At 37.3% G+C, this 17,714-nt stretch overlaps 1 protein-coding gene across 4 annotated transcripts in view; it reads right to left on the bottom strand.

Moving 5' to 3' along the window:
* The window catches only part of BRWD1 (bromodomain and WD repeat domain containing 1), a 170,796-nt gene extending 154,164 nt beyond the window's left edge, over nucleotides 1-16,632 (bottom strand). For 3 of the 4 annotated variants that reach the window (XM_020973839.2, XM_020973838.2, XM_078146491.1), the window contains exons 1-4: nucleotides 16,489-16,632; nucleotides 16,261-16,319; nucleotides 16,064-16,093; nucleotides 15,823-15,882 (exon numbers count right to left, since the gene is read on the bottom strand). In XM_020973839.2, the coding sequence (XP_020829498.1) occupies nucleotides 15,823-15,882; nucleotides 16,064-16,093; nucleotides 16,261-16,319; nucleotides 16,489-16,537 (198 nt within the window). In that variant the 5' untranslated portion in view covers nucleotides 16,538-16,632. Of the gene's footprint in view, nucleotides 1-15,822; nucleotides 15,883-16,063; nucleotides 16,094-16,260; nucleotides 16,320-16,488 lie in introns of those variants that run through there. The other variant, XM_078146490.1, reaches the window with a different exon arrangement.
* Between the last annotated feature and the right edge of the window lie 1,082 nt (nucleotides 16,633-17,714).

Raw genomic sequence — 17,714 nt, 5'->3', positions numbered from 1 at the left:
ACAGAAAATAACACTAAAAGTAGCAACATAGCCCCTGTAAAGCCCAAAGGGTAAGATTATGATATTTAAGAGTTGAAAAAAAAGTCAAGAAACTATAGTAGCTGAAGATGTTAAAGTACCCAGAAATGTAAGGAATAATGTGAGGGTGTCTGTTGGGTTCAGCTATAGACTTCAATATTCTGCTTCTCTTTGCTACTCATCTCCTTCAGATTCTATCCTCTGAAACATGAAAGAAACTGCCCTATGCTTCTAAGTACTGCCACTAAATAAATGTTAAAGGACAGAGACACATATTAATCCAGGTAACCCTTAAATTTTCTGAAGTCCACGATTACACTCAAAACAAAGCATCAGAAGCAAAAACTGGTGAAGTGGCAATAGTTCAGAAAGACCTATTATACATAGTTGCACCCCATGGCAAAGTTGTATTCATTTACTTTTTGTGAAAGGAGCCAGTCCCAGGTCTAGAACTGGAAAGGATCTTAGATATTAACACGTTCATTTTACACACCTGAAGGGGAGACTATGAAGGCAAAATGCTGCATACACTTTGAGGGCTGGTTACATTATCAGTTTTTTCTGTTGCAAGGGAAGGTTCACATGAAGGAAGGTTGTCTCAAAATGACTTGGTTAAAAAAAAAGTATCAATATTATTTTAGCAAGTGAAAGTAGATCTTAGAGTATATGGAGACCACTGAACCAACCACACAAAATGGTCAGCTATACCCTTACAGATCACTTGTGAAGAGTATACACTTCAAATGTTCAATTTCAATTCAATTCAATTTCAAATTCAAATGCTTTAATGTGTAAAGAAGTGTGCACACTTTAAGGTTTCTAACAGACTTTGTACTGCAAGCTATTTTCTTGACCAAATCAATCCGACCTCCGATACAGTGTAAATTATTTACACAATAAGGCCAAATCTTTCCCTGTGAAAAGTAAGTTCCTTGAGGGTATGGGTTATTTGAGTTGTATTTGTCTTTGTATGCCCAGTGCCGTAAACAGAGTAGGCATTTAATAAATGCCAGCTGAAATGAAATCTTACCCTTAAGAAAACAATGGCTCAAGCTGCTGTATTGCTACCTACCTAAACTTAAGCAAGTTATAATCTCTCCCAACCTTAGTTGTCACACTTAGAAAGGCAGAGCAACTGAGCAAGTAAGAAGCAGGTTTTACCAAGTAGACCTTTAGAAGGTATCAACATCTTCTCTGTACTCTGAACCTGCCTATAGGCAGTAAAGCAATGGTTTTTCCAACTTCATGAAGCAAGGTCATTCATTTTTACATAACTGTCACCCTCCCCACTTCTCATTTTTATAAAAAACTACACCAATAATTTTCTGATTTAATATTTAATACAAATAAAATTTAAAATTTAATTACAATTTTATAACAAATCTTAAACAATAAAACCACAAACTTAAGTCTTTATAATTTTCAGATTCATACTTTATAAAAATAAAAACCTTTACATTATTAATGTATTTGTATATAACGTATAATGTATATAATAATTTGTATATAATGTATTAATGTAATATAATGAATTTGTTTTTAGTTATAATCTTAACAACATGAAAAACTACATAAAGCTCCTCGCTCATATTTCGCAACACAAGTGATTATCTGAAGCAATTGAAGGATCAAAATTACTTGAGAGACTACATTTTTCACTAGTGCTTGTAGACTTATGTTTCATCCTGACATCAAGTGCTGAGTCCAATGCAATTTTCCCATATTACGTAATTTTCATTTAAGAAGATCATTGAAAATTTTCTCTTACTGTGGCATTTCCACTAGTGCCTGAAAAGTAATACCATTCCTGGCATCAGAAGCTATGGGTTCAATTTAACCTCTGTCAGGGAGATACCTCCCTGGGTCTGGGTACCCTCATCTGTAAATTAGGCAGTAGGAGTAAAGAACATCGAAGGTGACTGGGATGGAAATGATGGAAATGCTATATTTTGGCAAAGCAAGTATCAAAAAAAAGGTTCAGAGTACATTAGAATAGAGATATGTACGATTTCTTGCTTCAGAGTGAAAAAGCTTTGGCAAAAGTCAGCCCAGGAAGGCTGGGAGAGGCACAAGAATGAAATTCTAAGACACAAAAATTCCAATAATTGGAAAAAAATTCCAAAAAGAAAGAAAAATGAAGTTTGTCTGAAAACACTAATGTGGACACATATGGAATTCACCAACTTGAGATTTTAAAAAGAAACGTACAGAAGATGGAAACAAAGACAGGCAATATAAAATAATACTTTAAAAAAACAGCATCAAGAATGCTAAAACTCAAAACAAGCTAAGGCTGGCAAGATAAGCCACTTACAACAAAAAGGGGTTTTTTAAAGCTATACTGGAAGATGAACAAAGCAATAAGACCTCTGCTTGGAGCACTTGACAAATGACAACAAAGTAAAGGGAGAACTGCTACATTTTAAATCTTGTTTTATCTACAAAGAAGAAGGACCTTTACACTGGAAATGACAGAAACAAAATTACTTAAAGAGGGGCTGATATCCAAGTCAAATCAAGAAATAATGAGAATATCTAGTTGCTCTTGATTAATTACAGTCACCTGGGCCCAATTTAATTATATCCTTGTGTTCTGAACAGATGTAACTATCGAACCATTCTTAAGTGATGTTTGAAAGATAACAGAAAACAGCAAAGGTACTAAAAGTTCGAAAAAAAGCAGAAGTGTCAGTTTTCAAAAAAAAAGGCAAAAGAGCAGTCTGCAAACTACAGACCAGGGAACTTACCTTTGATTCCTAAGAATATGATTCTAGGAAGGTTTATTAAAAAAAAGATACTTGGTAAACATCTGGAAAGTAAAGTAGTAATTATTAAATATCAGCATGGTTGCATCAAAAACATGTCACACAAGATTATTCTCATTTTCTTTTTAAGTAAGATCATTAAATTAGCAGATGATGGGAATGCTGTGGATATAGTTTACTTAGATTTTAACAAAGCTGGAGAATTCTGGGAAGATGGTGTAATAAAATAGTGGGTTCTCAGAAACTCTCCCATAAAAAAGTCAAAATGTCACCTCAAAGTAGACTATAAGCCACAGAAATAATTAAAAGTTGGAGTAAAGTAGCTGTCCTCCTAAGACAACTGGGGAGGACCTCAGGAAAGACCCCACTTCCCTGAGGTATGTGATTGAAGGCTGTGTGGTGAGTGTGGTGGCAGAGGGGGCAGGGACCCTGCTGGCTGTGGACACCTGCAGGAGAGCAGAGTAAATGGTTTAGCTTCCAGGACAAGGAAGTTAGCTGAACTTTGAAGCTGATCGACCTACAGAGACCAAGAGTGTTTGTGGTGACAGTGTGGCTAGGGGCAGAGAGGAATGAATGCTTGAAGTCAGGCCCCCAGACAGTACTTAGGAAACAACAGTACTAAAATTTGAAGCCTAAGGCATCACTCCCTCTCCTCCCCTCTCGCCACACACACCCTGGAACTAGAACCTGACTATAATATGCTGCTAAAATAAATTACTGAATGCACAAATAAAGACATAGTGAGTGAGTGTGCAAAAGAGAAAGAGCCCAACTATAGACAGTGTTCTATGGGGATAGAGAAGATCTGGATTCAAACTCAGAATAAGATAGTTAAATTTTTAAAAAATCACACCTACTTTGAAGAAAAATGTTAAATAGTCACAAACCCAAAAAGATTTCTTGGAACAGCTTAAAAAGGACTTTAAAAATCAAATAGGAGAAGTTGAGGGAAAATCAGGGAAAAAAATAAGAGCAATCCAAGAAAATTATGAAAAGAAGGTCAACCAAATGGAAAAAGAGATCCAAAAACTTAAGGAAGAAAATAACTCCTTAAAAACTAGAATTAGATAATGGGAAGCTAATGACTTATAAAACACCAAGGAATAATACAACAAAATCAAAAGAATGAAAAAAAATAGAAGAGGATGTGAAACATTTCATTAGAAAACAACAGATCTAGAAAACAGAAGAGACAATATAAGAATTGTTGGACTACTTGAAAGTTATGATCAACAAGAGTCTAGATATGATATTAAAAGAAATCAAGGAAAATTGCCCTAAAGTTCTAGAATGAGAGGGTAAAACAGAAATAGAAAAAATCCATTGATCACCACCTGAAAGAGATCCCAAAATGAAAACTCATGGGAACATCACAGCCAAATTTCAAAGCTCTCCAGTCAAGAAAATACAAGTAACAATTAAAAAAAAATTTAAATATGGTGGAGCTACAATGATGATAACATAAGATCTAGCAGTTACTACACTGAAAGACTGAAGCACTTGGAACATTCTATTTTGAAGAGGAAAGGAGCAGTAATTATCTCATAAAAACAAGGCATAACTAGAAGAGCTGTTACAGTGGAAGCAGGTGGGAGTGAAGGGCTGGTAGTGCTGGAACCTTATTTGCATCAAAACTGGGTTAAACAGGGAATAATATATACATCTAAAATGGTATAAAAGTCTTTAAATTTATAAAGAAAGTAGGAGGGCAAGTAGCCACGATAAGGGATAGCCTTTTAGAATAGTATATAGTTCAAGAAGTAGTAAGGTGGAGGGACAGCATAAGGGAGGGATTCTTAGACGGGTGGGTAGAGTAAGGAACAGAATGATTAAGAGGAGAGGAAAACAGATTCTTAAAGAGTGTGGATTAGGCAGGTGTGGGTAAAAGTAAATTAGACATGTGACGAGCGCTAAGGTAAAAAGAGAAGGTGAGAAGGATAAATAGGAAAAATAGGATGGAGGGAAATACACAACTAGTAATTATATCTCTGAAGGTGAAGGGGATGAACTCACCAATAAAACGGAAAAGGACAGCAAAATGGATTAAAAATCAGAATCCAACAATATGTTGTTTACAAGAAACACATTTAAAAATGAGAGATAAACACAGAATTAAAATAAAGGGCTGGAGTAGAATTTATTATGCTTTAGCTATTTAAAAAAAGCAGGGGTAGCAATCATAATTTCAGACAAAATTAAAGCTAAAACAGATTTAATTAAGAGATAAACAGGGAAACTACATTACGATAAAAGGTACCATGGGCAATGAAGCAATATCACTACTAAACCTATATGCACCAAATGTTATAGCATCTAAATTTTAAAAGGAAAGATTAAAGGGACTAGAGGTGGAAATAGTAAAACTATAATACTGGGGGACTTTAACCTTCCCCTCTTAGAATTAGATAAATATAACAAAAAATAAATAAATAAGAAGTCAAAGAGGTAAACAGAATCTTAGATAAGATAAATATCTGGAGAGAAGTGAAATGGGAACACAAAGGAGTACATCTTTTTCTCAGCCATACGTGATATCTTTACAAAAAATGACCATATGTTAGGGCATAAAAACATTATAGTTAAATGCAGAAAAGCAGAAATGCATACTTTTAAAAACACAATGCAATACAAATTATATTCAATAAGGGACCAGGGAAACACAGATTGAAAACTAACTAAAGACTAAACAACCTAATCTTAAAGAATGAGTGGGTTAAAGAACAAATCATAGAAACAATAATTTTATTAAAAAGAATAACAATATTGAGACAATTCAAAACCTATGGAATGCAGCAAAAGCAGTAATCAGAGGAAAATTTGTATCTTTAAATGTTTGTATCAATAAAACTGCGAAAGAGCAGACCGGTGAATTAGGAATGCAATAAAAAAATTAGAAAAAGAACAAATTAATAATTCCCAACTAAATACCAAATGGAAAATTCTAAACGTTAAAGGTGAAATTAATAAAATTGAGTGTAGGAAAACTAGGAGTTCATTTTAATGGAGAAACAACCCCAATAAACCATTGGCAAATACGACTTAAATATGTGAAGAAAATGAAATCACTAATATTAAAAATGAAAACGGTGACTATACCACTAATGAAGATGAAATCAAAACAATTATGAGGAGCTATTTTGCCCAATTATATGCCAATAAATTTAACAATTTAAGTGAAATGGAAGAATATTTACAAAAATATAAACTGCTTAGACTGAATAGAAGAGGAAAATAGAATATCTAAATAAACCTATTTTAGAAAAAGTGACATTGTGGATCACAGGACATCCACAGTTTTATCACCCTTTGGGCATAGTTCCAAATTGGTCTCTCCAATGGTTGGCTCAGTTCACAACTTCACGAACAATGCATTAAGTGTCCTAATTTTTCTACATTCCCTTCAACACCCAATGTTTTCCTTTTTTGTCATATTAGCCAATCTGATAGGTGTGAGGTGGTACTCAAAGTTGTTTTAATTTGCATTTCTCTGATCAATAGTGATTTAGAGCATTTTTTCACATGACTATAGTTTCGATGTCTTTAGCTGAAAACTGCCTGTTCATATACTTTGGCCATTTATCAATTGGGGAATGACTCCTATTTTTATAAATCTGACTTTGTTCTCTTATATATACACACATATATATATATATATATTTATATATATATATATATATATATATATATATTTGAGAAATGAGGCCTTTATCACAGATAGTTGTTGCAAAAATTTTTCCCCAGTTGTCCCTTTCCTTATAATTTTGGTTGCATTGGTTTCATTTGTGCAAAAACTTTTTAATTTTATATAATCAAAATTGTCTATTTTACATTTTGCAATGTTCTCCATATATGTTTGGTCCTAAATTCTTCCCTTATCCATAAATCTGACAGATAAACTATTTCATGCTCTCTTAATTTGCTTGTGGTATCACCCTTTATGTTGAGATACCCCCTTTAAAATACCTGTAGACAGTATAAAATACCTGGGAGTACACTTCCCAAAAAACAAACCCAGTTGCTACATGAATGTAATAAAACACTTTTATACAAACCAGATTTATATTAGTCTTTATATATTGGGATTGTCTTGGATCACTGTATTGCTTAGAATAGTTAAATTATTTACAATTTGTTATTGTACAATATTGCTTTTACCGTGTAAAATGTTCTCCTGGTTCTGCTCATTTCACTTTGTATCAGTTTACATATTAGTCTTTCCAGTACTAAATCTTAAATTACATTATAAAGCAGTAATTATCAAAACTATCTGGCACTGGCTAAGAAATAGAAAAGTAGATCAGTGGAACAAAGTAGACAAAAAATAAACAGTAGCAGATGATTATAGTAACCTTGCATTTGACAAATGTAAAGATTTAAGCTATTGGAATAAGAATTCATTATTTGGTAAAAATTGTGGGGAAAGCTAGAAAGCATCTGCTAGAAATTGGGCACAGACCAATATCTTACAACATTTGACAAAATAAGGTCAAAATGGATACAAGACCTAGATATAAAGGGAAACATCACAAAAAAATTAAAACATGGAACATATTACTCATCAGACTTATGGGTAGGAAAACAATTTATGAATAAACAAGATAAAAAAGCATTGTGAAACAAAATGTATAATTTCAATTACATTAAATTTTTAAAATTTGTACAAATAAAACAATGTAGCCAAGATTAGAAGGAAAGCAGAAAATTGGGAGAAAATTTTTATAGACAGTTTCTCAGATAAAGATCCCATTTCTCAAATACATAATGAACTTTTGCCAAATGTATAATAGAAATCATTCTCCAATTGATAAATGGTCAAAGAATATGAATAGGCAGTTTTTCAATAAAGAAATCAAAACTATATAAAGTCATATAAAAATGCTCTAAATCATTACTGGTTTGAGAAATGCAAATTAAAACAACTTTCAGATATCATCTTATACCTATCAGATTGGCTAAAATGATAGGAGGGGAAAGTCACAAATGTTGGAGGGGATATATAAAAATTAGGACACTAATTTGCTGTTGGTAGAACTGTGAACTGATCCAACCATTTTGTTGTTTTTGTGACGCAACTGGAGTTAAGTGATTTGCCAAGTGTCAAGTGTCTGAGGCCAAAATTTAACTAAGGTACTCCCGACTTCAGGGCCAATGCTCTATCCACTGTGTCACCTAGCTGTCCCTGATGCAATCATTTTGGAAAGCAACTGAATTTTGCCCAAAGAGTTATTAAACTGCCTATACACTTTGACGGAGCAATATCACTATTAGGTCTATTTCCCAAGGTGATCAGGGAAAAAGGGAAAGAACTTATATATTCTAAAATACAGCAGCTCTCTTTATTGTGTCAAACAACTGGAAATTAAGGGGATGCCCTTCAACTGAGGAATGGCTAAACAAGTTGTGGTATATGATTGTGACAGAATACTACTGTGCTGTAAGAAACAATGAACTGGTTGATTTTTGAAAAACATGGAAAGACTTGCATGAAATAATGGAGACTGAAATGAGCAGAACAGGAAATGAGAGAAGATTGTACAATATATAATAAAAATGTTTTTTAAGAACAACTTTGAATGACTAATTCATTTTGAGTATTATAAATACTCAAATCAACTTCAAAGGATTTATGAAAGAAGATGCTATCCACCTCCAGAGAAATAAGTGATAAACAGAAACATGCATATTAGGATTTTACACACACACCACACACACACACACACACACACACACACACCCTATGTGTGTCTAATGGTAATCTTCTCTAGGGCAGAATGGGGGGGGGAAGAAAAAAAATAAAAAGTAGTCAATGAGGAGAAGCCCTAAAAAGCAAAATTGGCCAGATGGAAAAGGAAGTCCAAAAGCTTACTGAAGAAAATACTTCCTTAAAAATTAGAATAGAGCAATTGGAAGATAGTGACTTTATGAGAAATCATGACACAGTAGAACAAATCCAAAAGAATGAAAAATTAGAAAACAGTGTGAAATATCTCATTGGAAAAACAACTGACCTGGAAAATAGATCCAGGAGAGATCATTTAAAAATTATTGGACTACTTGAAAGCCATGATTAAAAAGAGCCTAGACATCATCTTTCAAGAAATTATCATGGAAAATTGACCTGATAGTCTAGAACCAGAAGGTAAAATAGAAATTGAAAGAATCCCCTGATCACCTCCTGAAAGAGATCCCAAAATGAAAACTCCCAGAAATATTATAGCCAAATTCCAGAGCTCCCAGGTCAAGGAGAAACTATTTCAAGTAGACAGAAAGAAAAAATTCAAGTACTGTGGAGCTACAATCAGGATAACACAAGATTTAGCACCTTCTCTACATTAAAGAACCAGAGGGCTTGGAATATGATATTTCAGAAGGCAAAGGAGCTAGGATTACAACCAAGAATCACCAACCAGGCAAAACTGAGTATAAACCTTCAGGAGGGAAAAAATGAACATTCAACGAGATAGAGGACTTTCAAGCATTCTTGATGAAAACACCAGAGCTGAATAGAAAATATGACTTTCAAATACAAGATTCGAGAAAAGCACAAAAAGGTAAACAGGAAAGGGAAATCATAAGGGACTCAACAAGGCGAAACTGTTTACAACTCCTACATGGGCAGATGACATCTGTAACTCATAAGAACTTTCTCATTATTAGGGTAGTTAGAAGGAATATACATAGAGGTTTGAGTTGAATATGAAAGAATGAGATTTAAAAAATAAAATTAAGGGGTAAAAGAGGAATGTACTTGAAGAAAGAGAAAGGGAGAGGTAGAATGGTGTAAATTATCTCACATAAAAGAGGCAAGAAAAAAAAGCTTTTACATTGGATGGGGGGGTGAGGGGAAGTGAGTGAACCTTGCTTTTATCAGAATTGGCTCAAAGAGGGAATAACATACACACTCAATTGGGTATAGAAATCTATCTTACCCTACAGGAAAGTAGGAGGGAAAGGAGATAAGAGAAGAGGCATGGGGTGATAGAAAGGAGGGAAGACTGGGGGAGGAGGCAGTGAGAAGCAAAACACTTTTGAGGAGGGATGGGGTAAAAGAAGAGAGAGAATAGAATAAACAGGGAAGAGGAGACAGGATGGAAGGAAATAGTTAACAATAGTAACTGTGAAAAAAAACTTTTGAAGCAAGTTTCTCTGATACAGGCCTCATTTCTCGAACATATAGATAACAGAGTCTAATTTATAAAAATAAGAGCCATTCCTCAACTGATAAATGATCAAAAGATGTGTTCAGTTTTCAGAGGAAGTAATCAAAGCTATCTATAACCATATGAAAAAATACTCTAACTCACTACTGAATGGAGAAATGTAAAATAAAACAATTCTGAGGTACTCCCTCATACCTATTAGGTTGGCTAATAGGACAGAAAAGGGAAATGACAAATGTTGTAGGGCACATGGGAAAAGTGAGACATTAATGCACTGCTGGTAGAGCTATGAACCATTCTGTAGAGCAATTTGAAACTATGACCAAAGGGCATGCTTACTTTTGACCCAGCAATACCACTACTAGGTCTGTATGCCAAAAGGCAAAAAAAAAAAAAAAAAAAAAAAAAAGGAAACGCACCTGTATGTACAAAAATACTTATAGTGGCTCTTTTTGGGGGCAAAGTATTAGAAATTAAAGGGATGCTCATCAATTGCAGAATGGGTGAACAATGGCTGTGGTGTGTGATTACGATGGAATACCATTGTACTATAAGAAATGACGAGCAGGATGCTCTCAGAAAAACCTGTGCATGGGCCGATGCAAAGTGAAATGTACTGTGTACAAAGTAATAGCAATATTGTAAGATGATCAGCTGTGAATGACCTAGCTATTCTCAGCAATACAACCATCCAAAGCAGTTCTGAAGGACTTATGATAAGAAATGCTGTCCATCCCCAAAGAACTGATGGTATGTGAATACAGATTTGAAGCATACTTTTTTCCCTTTTATTTTTCTTGAGGTTTTTTTGGTCTATGTTTTTTCTTTCTTTCTTTCTTTTTTGTAGGCAATGGGGTTAAGTGACTTGCCCAAGGTCACGCAGCTAGTAAGTGTCAAAGTGTCTGAGGCCGTATTTGAACTCAGGTCTTCCTGACTTCAGGGCCAATGCTCTATCCACTGAACCACCTAGCTGCCCCATAGTCTACGTTTTCTTTCACAACATGACTATTATGGATGTTTTGCATGACTACACATGTATAACCTATATTGAATTGCTTGCCTTCTCAATGAGGAGGTGTGAGGAAGAAGGAAGGGAGAAAATTTGGAACTCAAAGTTTTAAAAAATGAATGTTAAAAACACTTTTTACACGTAACTGGGAAAAATGAAATACTAAATAAAAAACACAAAGAAAAAAATTAAAAGTGCACACAGCACAGAACAAAAGAAAATTTAGAAGGCAGCACAGAAAGCAGAGTAGCCTTGAAAACAATGAATAGCATTTAACACAGTTTTTCAAAAAAAGTAAACAGTATGAAATAGTTAATTCATGATTTTCTACTGAATCCTGTGTCGTCCTGCATTTACATTCAAAATTAATAAAAAGAAGTTTTTAAATTAAATGATTTTAGCAAAGCTTCTGATCAAGTATCTCATATAATTCTTGTGATGATGGAGAGGTATGGATTAAATGATAGGAAAATCACTGATTCAGAGATGACTGTATGCCAGGCGCAAAGAATAACTGTCAATGGGCAACATGGCAAGAGGTCGCTAGTAGAGGACACCAGCTTGGCCCTGTGCTGTTTAATATTTGTAACAATGACATGGATAAAGACACACTATGTTTATTGTATTTACAGATAACAAAGCTAGGAGGGATAGCTATCACAATGGCTGATGGGCTGCAAAAAGATCTTGACAGGCTAGAGCATTGGGCTCAATATAAGGTGAAATTTAATAGAATTATATATAAAGTCTTGTACTTTGGCACAAAAAATCAACTTTACAAGTACAAGATGGGGAGGTATGAATGGATAGCAATTGTTGTGAAAAAAGATCTTGTTTTAATTTTAGCTCAGCGTCAGTTAGCAATGTGATATGGTAGCCAAGAAAATTAATGCCATCTTGGGCTACACTGATGTGCTCATCCATTCCAGGAATAGGAAGCTGAGTCCCATTGTACTCTGCCTTTCTCACATTTGTAGAATACTTTGTTCAGCTGCTTGTCACAGTTTAAAAGGATATTAATAAGTTGGAGTTTACAGAAGTGGGTATCTAGGATGGCGACAGGCTTGGGTCCATGACATGAGGATCAACTGAAAAACCTGCATATTTGGCATGGTAACTGTGTACCAGTATCTGAATGGCTGTCATGTGAAGGAGGAATTAAGACTTGTTCTGATTGGCAGAGAACAAAAAAAAATGAGCACATGTTGCAAAGAGACAACTGTAAGCATGAAATCAGGAAATACTGACAATTCAAGCTACCTAAAAGTGGAACAGACTGCCTCAATAAGAGATATGGCTCCTACCTCTTGTAAATCTTGAAGCAAAGGCTGGTTTTGCTGGGTACGTTACACTGTGATTCCTTTTATTTACTGGTTGAACTAAATGACCAAAGATGACCCTTCAAAATCTTAAAAGTCTGTGCCTATATGAGATGAAGGCTATCTTATGAGAATGTTAAAAGGTGGGAGGGGAAGAAGGGTATTGGGGTTTTTTTTCCGCTTGAGGGAGGGATATGTGGGCATATTTATAGGTAGCTGGAAAGGAGCCAATGAGATAAGAGGATATAACTGAAGTGGTCAACTCCTAGGCCTAACAAGGGATAGGTACAAGGACAGAAGTAGGGGATAAGTCTTAGCAAGAAGGGCCACCTCTCCCTCAGAGACTAGATTCAATGAAAGGACAAGGAATGATAAAGAGGTTTTGACAGGCAGATTAGGTAATTAAAGGAAGCTCATAACGAATGACCTTAATTTTCTGAGTAAACTAGGAGAGGTCATACACTGAGATAATTTACAGGTAGTGTGGTATAGGGAAGTATAGTTTTGGAACAGCAGCTGTGAAGAATCAAGCAGGAGGGAAAGATAATTACCATGTTCTAAGTGAGGGTCCATTACATTTTTAGTGGAACCATGTGGTACAGCTGTGGTTTCCTCTAATATCATTCACCAGTAAGCAAGTGGAGAAGTTGGTGAAAGTTATTGGTCAAAGTTAACCCAATGCTGGTTGGTTGGTTTGTTTTTGTCATGTAATGACAAGTAACTTGACTGGGGGACAATAAATTTCAGTTTGAAAGACAGGGTTTAGTTAGCCATGATCAAAACAATGAAAAAATAAAAAGGTCTGAGTAAGGATGGTGGCTTCAGAGGAAGACAATGATTGGTAATTTTAGTGTCTTAGTGTTGAAGATCAGAATTGTGAAAATGGAAGCAGAAGTAACGGTAGAAGGCTGAAATGTAATTTCAGAGTTCAAGTGATAATGAGATCAAAGACATGACCATCCATGAAGACAGATGCATGTGAGCGATGGTCATGGAATTTAAGGATAATTAACCAGCATGCCAAGGTGTTGGAGGGGATATCACTGTGTACACTTAAGTCCTCAAGTATGAGAGCAAGCATAGTGAAGGACTGGGGGGGTGCAGTAGGGGAAGAAGACTGTGGGGTATATATAGTAAATTCCTTGAGAAAGGAGGAAGAATGAATGGCGGGTAGGGAGTTCCCATAGATGAACAAAAAGAGTAACTGGAGAGGATGATACAGTCTAACAGTTTGGAAATGTCAAAGAGTAAAGAGCATACCTAATCCTCCTCTTGGTACCGTGTATAAGGTGGCACCAGAGAAGGTTACAGGAACACAATGTCTACTAGAAGCCTAAAATATTCTCTTCTCTCCTCCCTCTCATCTCACATGCCTTCTGCGACTATCTGCTTCTTTACCCATCTAACATCAAGTGGTAGTGCCATTCTAGTTGGCAAGTACAAACCACTCTCAGTGCACAAGTGATCCCAATCCTATTCTTTGTCCAGCATATTGACCTCTATATCATCCCCACCCTCTGACCTACTTTAATTTTCTCCTTGGCTTCTCTGCTGCCCATGTTTCTTCCATCCTCAAAAAACACTCACCTGATCCATCCATCTCCACTACCCCATCATCTCACATATCTCCTTCTGTTTTATGGCTAAACTCTTGAAGAACCCATTCTCACCAGCACCCATGTTAATAAGCAGTAGGGTTCATCTAATTAGTCATTTAGTAATACTAGATCCAACACATAATAAGTTCATTCAGTAAGCCCACAAACCATGCAGTTAGATGGTGCAATAGATAAGAAAGCTGGGCTTGGATTCAAGAAAATCTGAGTTCAAATATAGCCTAAGACACTTATTAGCTGTCATGGAACCTGTTTGCCTCAGTATCCTCAAGTGTAAAGTGGAAATAATAATACCTGTTGTGAAGAACAAATGAGATAATATTTGCAAAAAGAGCTTGGCAGTATGGCTCATACATAGTGGGAACTTTGTCTCTTACCCCATGCCTTGAGTTTGCTTAGTAACTAGTCTATGCTGTGAAGGGGGAGGGGGGGGAGGATGAAACAAGCAATTATACAACTTCCTATAGTCCCAGAAAATAGATAATCAAATATAACTTCACCATCAGCAGAGACACAGGTAAAACTACTAGGTTAGAACATGGCATACATTTTCAAATGTGATTACTATATCATATTTGTTTCTTAATTTTTTTTGCCACAAGGGAAGAGTCAATCAGGAAACAGCATAGTTAAAATGACAGACAAAAATGCATCAATAAAAGATTTCTTAAAAAAAAACCTTATAAAAGGAAATTTATATAGGGAGAGATGAATAGAGGACAAAACTGGTTCCCCCAAATAGTTCTTTTAAATATTTAATTCTAGGTTACTTATGTGATCATTTTTTTCCCCTTGGACCAAAAAAAATTAACTTTCCCAACCTAAGGCTGACTTTGTTGTTCAACTGTGTCCAACTCTTTTAGACCCCATTTGGGGTTTTCTTGAGGAAGGTGCTTGGCGTGATTTGCCATTCCCTTCTCCAGCTCAGTTTACAGATAAGGAAACTGAGGCAAGTGTCTGAGGCTGGATTTGAACTTAGGTCTTCCTGACTCCAGGCCCAATGCTCTATCCATTGAACTACCTAGCTGCCCTTGTATTATATATACACAGAAAAACACAAGTTCAAATCTGGCCTCAAACACCTACTAGCTGAGTGACCTTGGGCTAGTAAATGTCTAAGGCCAGATTTGAGTTCAAAAAGAAGAGTTCAGTCAGGTTCTACTTTTCATGACCCCAGGGACCATACCATCTATAGGGTTCTTGGCAAATATAGAGTGGCTCACTACTTTCTCTGGTGGATTAAGGCAAACAGGGGTTAAGTGACTTGCCCAAGGCCACACAGCTAATAAATGTTTGAAACCCGATAGTACTGGCACATAAATCCCACTGCTTAATCCTACATAACCTCCAATATCTGCAGAACTGAATTGGTGACACTTTACTAATGGAGGAAACAAAAGGGAAAATAGAACCTAGACTTTACGTCCTCATTTGTCTATCAAAAGTGTTTTTAAAGGCATATAATGAAACATCACACAGAAGTCAATTGCAAGTTAACTTAGAACTGCAAATTTCTGTAGTATCTTATCTTCTAGAATCTCCACAAAGGACTTAAAACAATACCAAGCATGTTAAGCAGATAAACACTAATGATTCCCCAGTTTCAAGGTCCAGGACTTTTACTACTCAATGAGCAGTGGAGAACAAGTGAAGTGAGAGATAATGGCCCAAGTTTCATTATCAAAATGCCAAAGACAAAGAAAACTACCTAGATGAATGGCCACTCCTTGTTAAGAACCACCTACAACTCTGTTTTGACTGAATTGCCAAAACAAACACTCTCAACTAAAAAGACAAAACACATTTCCGAGAAAAGATGGTTTTATATATTAGCCTATGTATACAAAATTTTAGTTTCTGGTTTGTTAACGGGGGGGGGGGGGGGGGGGGGGAGTTTTTTTTTTTAAGCTGCAGTATATAATGCAAAAATCTCACCAAGTCCTCATATTTCCAGTCATGTTCATTGCCTTCCCAATCCAATCTCTTCGGCAACAACTAGAAAAAAAAATAAAACAAACCGCACACATATTACTAAAACTTTGATTTAGGACAATCTGGTCAAATGAGTCAAAAAGAGAAGGCACCACTCACAGGGCAAGAAATGGGGGAGGGGACACGACAGAGTTGGGAGGGGGACGAGAGAGAGAGAGAGGAAGGATGGGAGAGAAGTACAGACCTGGTACTGCTCCAGTTCCTGCACCAGCACCTGCAACACACAAAACCCTCGCTTAAGAGACCGGCGGGGAGAAGCGAGATCGCTCTGCCCCCGCCACCCCCCAAGCCACGGCAGCGGAGAAGAGGCGGCTGACAATGCGATCGCCTGGCGCGGGCAGGAAGGTGCGGAGCGCTACCCCGCCGGTCGCCTTCACTCACCTGGGCTGCTCTCCGGCACGGACCGGCGGACAGGTACCGGGCGATGAGGAAATAGAGCTCTGCGGGAAGAAGGGGAAACAAGAGCTGAGCCGGGGCAGGGGCAGAGCGCGCCACTTGGGGGTGGAACGGCAGGGAAAACGGTCGGCCCCGGGGAAAGGGACGCTAGAGAAGCCCACTAGCGAGCTCCGGTCACTAGAGGAGTAAATGGGAACGCCCGCCTCCTCTTACCCGACTCAATGGGCGGCACGGGATGTCTGGAGGCCGAGTGTTCGGCCATGACCGAGCGGGGCGGCTGAAAAAACTAAAGGACTGGCGTAGGCCGCGCCACGGCCTAACTGAGATATTCACTTCGGGGTCCAGCCCTCCCCCTCCTCCTAACTCCGACTCTTTCCCGCAGCCATGCAGCGTAGCGATCTCGCAGCGTCGTGACGTCGTCGACGTCACCGCCGTCGCAATAGACGCGGAATGAGAGAGAAAAAATAGTTCTATCTTTAAAGGACTTGAGGGAAAGAAAAAAAAAAGTGAACAGGTTCCCCACTAGGAAGTAAAAACGACTTCCGTTTTAGTACTGAAAGTACATTTTAGGGTATAGAGAAAAGGTTTTCTCTTTAGCAGCTTGCCCTGGGGAACGCAAGGGGATGGGAAAGTGCAGCTGATTTTGGAATCAGTGCGCGCGGTGAAGCGACCTCTTCCTTGTTTTCAACTGTAGCTGATAGTGCTGTTGTATGGGATGAGCCAGAACTGCCATGTAGGGTGTTTGCGGCGAATGCGGTGATTGGAATTTGGAGAGCGGCGTTTCTGGAAGGTTCTCGAAGGGCGGCAGTTGCAAGTTTATCCCTGGCCTTACGGAGCCCCCAGCTGCGGACAGTTGGTGGAATGAGCAGTGGGACTCAGTTTGCTGCCACGTGACTGATCCTTCCATCCCCTGACCTAGATGGGTACGGGGATTCAGATGTGAAAACCTGCCGGCAACGTGGGAAGATTGATAGATTTCCTGGCTTTTTTGGTGAGGGTCCCAAAGAGCCCTGCAGTCTTCGAGGTGAAGGCGTGTGAGGGGAAATGCGAAGTGGTTGAAGATGAGCCTACGAACCCGTTACCTAGACTTGATGACTGGCATGCTACGTCCTGTAGTGTCTTGGGCTTTTTAGTCGTAGAAATCCGTGGATGCTGCCTGAAAGACCGAGAAAACACCTGCTGCTAAGACAAGGTGCCTGTTTCGTTGTCAAAGCTGAAATTCAACGGCAGTTCTTTAAAATTTAATAAGCCACTACGGTGAAGGATCCTGTTGATGGAAATCTTTTCTAAAGGGCGCTTGTCTTTTAGATGGAAAACAAAGAAAGAAAGTGCTTCACACATGTAGAGTGTTTTAGAAATTACCTGCAAAAACGTTATTCATCCTTGTCAGTTTTTTCTCAGTTTTCGATCAGAAGCTACACTTACACTTTTGCATCCCT

The sequence above is a fragment of the Phascolarctos cinereus genome, unplaced genomic scaffold (genome assembly GCF_003287225.1).
Source record: "Phascolarctos cinereus isolate Bilbo 61053 unplaced genomic scaffold, phaCin_HiC Scaffold_726;HRSCAF=1367, whole genome shotgun sequence".
In the NCBI taxonomy this organism is placed as follows: domain Eukaryota; kingdom Metazoa; phylum Chordata; class Mammalia; order Diprotodontia; family Phascolarctidae; genus Phascolarctos; species Phascolarctos cinereus.
This window is presented reverse-complemented; position numbering and strand designations above follow the sequence as displayed.